The sequence below is a fragment of the Raphanus sativus genome, chromosome 4, assembly GCF_000801105.2.
Source record: "Raphanus sativus cultivar WK10039 chromosome 4, ASM80110v3, whole genome shotgun sequence".
In the NCBI taxonomy this organism is placed as follows: domain Eukaryota; kingdom Viridiplantae; phylum Streptophyta; class Magnoliopsida; order Brassicales; family Brassicaceae; genus Raphanus; species Raphanus sativus.
Window position 1 is genome coordinate 51,405,585 of NC_079514.1, and position 6,478 is coordinate 51,412,062.

Here is a 6,478-nt window from a genome sequence, read left to right on the forward strand (position 1 = left end):
ACAAAAATATACCCGCCCTTTTTAAGGGCGGGTCAAAATCTAGTATATCCCTTAGAGTTGTTATATATTGATTAAAATCTTCAAGATTAACAAGATGAAACAATAATCACAAAAAAGGGGCTGTATCTCTGAAAAAATCGCAGAGATTAAGGTTCAAGACATGGATATTTTTGTCTTTTCCTAATCATTAAATAGGGCCATGCTACTTTCGAACCCGGGTCTGGAGTGAAATAGGGCAAGTGCTTTACCACCGGACTACATATCATGGACATGTCAACAACACATATCAATTTTATAGACATTAAAACTTATATAAAATCCATAAAAAAAAACTCCCCGGGATCCCGTATAATTTCCGATTAATTAGTGTGGTTGGTAGGTGTTTTTTTGCTCTATCTTGTGTTGAAAATAGATTATATTAGTTAGATTTATAAAGTTTCAACTAAATCAGGTACGATAATGATGAAAAAAACATTTTTTGAGAAATTTAGGGTAGATTTACTTTATATTTAGGAAACTTATTTAATTCAATATGGAAATTTTCATATTTTCCGGATATGAAAACTTCTTTAACCGCATACGGAAATTTCCATATTTTTTAGATTTTCCTAGAGTATGTATCCTACCATACGCAGAACACAGTAGAATATGTGAGAAACATATTCTTCCTTAAGCGTCATATAAGGTAAAGAACAGAACAGGTTATGACACATAATCTAGACTAGGTATATCATTGAGTTGTGGCTATATGTTATTATCAAGCCGTAGGTAGACTAAAGACATTTTCTAGATTATAATGTAACGGATTGTGCTTTTTTAGAATATAGAAAAAATGTTAGGTTACGTTATATACCTTGGATATACCTATGCATAAACTTTAGTGTCCAAATTCTGGACTAGTTAGATAACAAGAATGCATATTCTAACCGTAACTAGAAGATAAAATAAAATATGATTTCAATTTTTTTTTAATAAAATTAAACATATATATTTTCATACTTATGTTTCCAAAAGTTTTTATATTTTTTTACATTTTTAAAATTTAGTTTACTATTTTTCTTATAAAACAAGGGTAAAACATGTCCAAAGTTGGTAAAAGTATGAAAAATCCTAAAGAAACAAACAAAAATTTGAAAGTGTCTCAGTTTTTTAATTTTTCCTAAAATTAAAGGCTGACTAGATTTTGAACCGCGCTTGAGAAGCGCAGGTATTTGTTTATTGTATAGTAGACAAGATTGAGAAAGAACAGCTGACTATTTATTAGTTATAAGTAATTTTAAAGATATTCTATTATAATCTATGAGATTGAAACAGTGTTTTATTTGTGTTTTCATATCCGTTAAAAAATTTTTGTCGGATCGATTGAACAGGCTACTCATCAATAGCAAGGTTTAGTTTTACTAAAACAAAATCTACTTGCCAATCAGATTAATAGTAGTTCTGAAGATGAATTAATGTGTTTTATAGTATACAAATAACATAATGAATTTGTGTGTTTCATATTGTAATTAGAATACTTTTTGTTACTTAGTTCTATGTATATTAATCATCTTCAAAAAAAATTTTGTATCTATACTATTTATTAAAAATTTTGTAATTTTTAATACTGAAAAAGTATCAAAACTATTATCATAAAACAAAATTTAAAAGATTCTGAAAGTATCTATACTATTATCATAAACATTAATTTCAGTTGTAAAACTATGTTTTATAATTATAAATATGAGTTTTAAAATAATAATTGATATAAATAATAATTTATATAAATTGCATATATAAAACGGTTTTAGTTATTGACCGGGCTTTCTGCAAATTTTTGGTTAAACTCTATGTTTTTTTTGTCTGAATAGGTTTTATTTTAGTGAGATGAGATGTTCGTCAAACTCGTTATGGAGACGAAAGCTTATAAGATGTAATCGGGAGTTATAATTAGGGTTGTATCGGTATGATGGTTTAATCAATCGATTTAAATGGTTGCAATATATGATAATGTAACCATGTTAATAATTAGAGACAATACCGGATATGTATAATGTAACCAATATCATCATCGGGTCCCGTCGGCGATCATGGCTGAAGACTTAGCGGTTAGGAAAGCTCTCTCTCATGCGCTACATCTCGGCATCTCAAAAATCTGGCTCCGATCAGACTCTTTATCGCTCATCAGAGCTATAGAATCGATTACCAAGCCGATGCATCTTTACGGAGTTTTATTGGACATCGATTCACTATCTTCGTCTTTCACGTTTTGTCTAATTTCCTTCATTCCAAGAGAAGAGAATGAGCTTGCAGACAATTTAGCTAAGGCCTGCTTTTCAAATGTTGCTACTTCCTAGGTTTGAGGCCTCTATTTTATAAAATTTCAGTTGTTCAAAAAAAAAAAAATATCATCTCACGTGATGTTATAATATAGAGGGAAGGACCAAAATATTAAAAAAAAAAAGTGTCCAAACAACTTTTATAGATAGATTTTTTCAAATTCCTTTTATTTTAATAGTATTGATCTACGTTGCATGGAAGCGTGTCATGAGCCCTGGTTCCTGGTTCCGAAGCGGAAACAGAGTCGGAAGCGTGCGGAAACGGTTGGAAGCGGGCTGGAATCGCGGTTCCAGAAAACCGGATTTTGGAAACGTGATGGAATCAATGATTCCTGTGTTGGAAGAGTTTAAATCTAATACTGGAATCATAAACAATAATAAAAAGGAAAAATTGAATGTTTTTATGTTTTACTTTACTTCCTTAACTGAAAACCCTAATTAGAAAAGTGGAAACCGAAAAGACTATTGTCGTTCTCATCTCTTCTATACTTCACAGCTGCTCTCTTTCTTTTTCTCTGTACTAAGACAAAACTATCGATCAAGGTAAGTTTGTTTAGATTTTTATTAATCTCTTTTACAAAAACATGAGACTTTGTAGCTTATTATATATGGTTTGATGATTCGATGGTTGGTAGTGACTGAAAGCAAAACTGAATTTTGATTGTGAAACTAAAGTCTATGTTGATATATATAAGTGCAGAGATTTTTTTTTGTGTTTCATCGCGTAGTGTCTTATGTTTTGTGTTATCCAAAGTCAAAGTCTTATGTTTAATTATCAGAATTTTATTTTTACATTATATATATATATATATATATATATACGCTTCCAACACGAATCGCTTCCTATATTTTTTTAAAAAATCGCTTCTACGTTTTCATATGATTCCGCTTTCGCATTTCCGCTTCCATTTCCATGTAACGTAGGTATTGATATTTTTATTTCTATTCCACTTTCTATAAATGCTAAATGGTTTACTAGTCTTGGAATATCTTTCTGGAAACTAAGTGTCACAATTACTTATGTGAATATCTTAAAATGTTGAAATACCTATATTAAATATTTTAAATGAGATATTTTTAGATGAGTAACTCAATATTACAAAATATTAATTTTATTTTTGAGTTATATACTTAAATACTTCTCCAATGAAAATGTTTTAACTGTTGTTAGTTCAACTAGTAAAATACCTAAAAGCAAAGTCTAAGTGTTACATGCCTAAAGTCGAGACATAATAAATACTGTACGTATGTTGTTTAAGTTCTGGGAAATTATATACAGACTTCAGTTGAATAGAAGATAAATCTCTCAACGACCACAAAATCCCAATCCATAAATAATGGTATCACTCATTTTTCCAGCTTTTTGTGGTCCTTGAAAATAAATTTTAACTAGATACGTATATTCTCTTTCTGCTTCCATACTACAAAGGAAAAAAAACAAAGAGAGAACATTTTTTTTTGAGCAAACAAAGAAGAACATTTTTTCTTCAAAAAAAAAAACAGAACTCCATGTATACGGTTACTTGCAATGTACTCCCAAAGGTCACATCACCACGACGACAACCACTCATCAGAGCAACAATGGAGTCTTCTGCTAATTCCGATGGCTACCAAAACATCTTGATGATGCGTCACGGTGACCGCATTGACCAAGTCAACCCACTCTGGCTCGATACAGCTGCGAGACCTTGGGACCCTCCGCTCGTTCACGACGGTATGGTACGCTCGTTTCGAACTGGTCAACGTATTCGATCTCAGATACGATTTCCCATCCACAGGGTCTTCGTCTCTCCCTTCATCCGCTGCGTCCAGACTGCTTCAAAAGTGGTCAACGCTCTCACTGCCATCGATCTTGACCCTAACGCTACGTCGTCTAAAGACGTCCTCTCCATCGACAAATCCAAGCTCAAGGTCTGTATCAGACCTTTTTAGGTATATATATATATATATGTGTTGAACTATAAGTAGATTGTAATATTCAAGCGGCAACCATCAATAACACATAAGTACGTCATGACGCTTGTGTGTTCTGTCCTTGTATGGTTTAGGTTTCTATTGAGTTTGGATTAAGCGAGATGCTTAACACAATATCTATTAAGCCTGAGATTGCCCCTAGAGATAGAAAATTCGAGTTCTTGATTTCTGATCTTGAAGCTATGTTTCCTGAGGGAATGGTGGATCATAATGCGATTCCTGCTTATAAAGAGGTGATCTATTCTTATTGATTTGACTGTTGTTCTGTCTTTGTATCTTCTTTTGATTCTTGGAAGCAGTTTGAGTATTAGTTTGATTCTTGTCATAATTATTATCTCTTTCTTGGTTATGTTCAGATGCCACAATGGGGAGAGACCGTACAAGAATGCACTGTTCGATTTCTTAATGTTGTTAACACACTTGCTAATAGGTATCCTTCAGAGAACTTGCTCTTAGTCACTCACGGTAAGAAACACATTATTGGTTATGTGCCTCTTGTACACATACCCGGTCAATGTGAAATATATTTTTTGTTGGAGATGATGCAGGGGAAGGAGTAAGGACTACATTTGCAACCTATAAAGAGGTTGATGTATACGACATTGAGTACTGTGCTTGTGCTGAACTGAGAAGGCAGATCTCGAGTCAAGGCGGGTCTACAAAAGCTGGACACTTTGAGGTCATAACAAGTCTTGGTCAATCTGGAATCAAGTATCATTAACCACCACAGCAGAGCAATGATCATGTCCTTGGACAAACTCAGGTTTAGTCAAATGTCTTCGAAAGATCATCATGCCATTGGGGAACCAAACCGGATTCTGGATATCTAGAATTTTCCGGTTAACCTGCCTTGCACTTCATTACAGAAGGAAATATATAACGAGAACAACATTGTAGTCAATCCAAGAAAATTAATAAAAGATATTTTAACTGCCCTTCAAAGCTTACTGAACGAGCAATCATAGATAAATTGACCATACATACAAGCTGCTATACGCTAGCTAGAGCAACACTAAATCCAAAACGTTAATGTGCAACTCTAACCTTAACTCTTTGTACTTCTTTTACTCTTTTTTATAACTCAAATTCTTATTTTTTCCGTTATTTATTGTAGTAAAGATGTTTATAAAAAGATTGATGAATCGTTTAATCGACCGACTTTGTCATCTCAACGGGTATCAAAAGTTTAAACAAGGTAATTATTGGTCAAATGGGAATCTTATTTGTAGAAAATTTCATTAGTGTTGGCGTGGTGGGTTTGTATTCAACCACTCCATTAAGGAATAGTTCTTTAACTAAATTCTTAGAATAAACAAGTAAATGATGAGATATGGACTTCTTAACATCCAAATTGGATTTAAGTACGTCACTTCATTCATCACCATCTCCATGTGTCTCTCCTTTTTCTCTCCACTCAACCTCTTCTTTATAAAACAAAAGCCAAAACATTGTTATCTTTTCTAAGACAGTGTTAATGTTGTCATGACTCGCTAGAATAGATGTCAAGCGTCGATCGACATGTGGTATAATTCCATTTAAACTAAAGTTTCGAATGGTGCAGAGTGGGAGAAGTGCAGTTTTTCCACACATCCAATTCTTTCTCACTAAAATAAACACTCACATTTTTCTGTTTCTAAAATCAACATTCACATTTGAATTATTAAGTAAATAGCTTCATATACGTTTATTTACTAGATCTTTACAAAATTTTTACATATTAAATACTTTGTTTAAATTTAATTTTCTATGTAAATATAAAACATTTACTCAATTTTACCAATACTACTTTAAAGAGACACTACTTATTGATAGATTTTAATATTTGTTTTAAATTAATTATTTTAAATCAAAAGAATTTATAATTTAAATATATGGTATGTTTTACAAAATAAAATGTTGAAAACTATTTTTTCAAATTATATGCATTCCGCAGCACTGTTTTTTATATATGTTATTATTCACATTTAGTTTTAAATCGCTTATTTAAGATGAATCATATTTTCACGCATTATACATTTTCTATAATAAATTGTATTTAAGTCGTTCGCTCTATCAAATATGCTCTTCTCAATTTATCCAATTTAGTGTCACCCTTCAAAACCTAAATACCTACCAATTTAAATATAGTGATCACAGTTTCTAAAATTTACGGACTTAAATGATTAAATATTAAATGATTTACAAAA

General features: G+C 31.7%; 1 protein-coding gene across 1 annotated transcript; it reads left to right on the forward strand.

Moving 5' to 3' along the window:
* Window positions 1-3,755: 3,755 nt before the first annotated feature.
* On the forward strand, window positions 3,756-5,227 carry LOC108852537 (uncharacterized). Its single transcript, XM_018626044.2, has 4 exons — window positions 3,756-4,229; window positions 4,367-4,525; window positions 4,649-4,757; window positions 4,841-5,227. Exons 1-4 carry the CDS (start codon window positions 3,828-3,830, stop codon window positions 5,011-5,013), a joined length of 843 nt encoding a protein of 280 aa, XP_018481546.2. The 5' UTR covers window positions 3,756-3,827; the 3' UTR covers window positions 5,014-5,227.
* The last annotated feature ends 1,251 nt before the right edge of the window (window positions 5,228-6,478 follow it).

What these genes read in the sequence shown, in the direction of transcription:
- LOC108852537 (XM_018626044.2), top strand. Translation starts at nt 3,828, where the DNA reads ATGTATACGGTTACTTGCAATGTACTCCCAAAGGTCACATCACCACGA. An exon ending in TCGACAAATCCAAGCTCAAG is followed by an intron (nt 4,230 to 4,366) that starts GTCTGTATCAGA and finishes TGTATGGTTTAG; the next exon opens with GTTTCTATTGAGTTTGGATT. An exon ending in CTTGCTCTTAGTCACTCACG is followed by an intron (nt 4,758 to 4,840) that starts GTAAGAAACACA and finishes GAGATGATGCAG; the next exon opens with GGGAAGGAGTAAGGACTACA.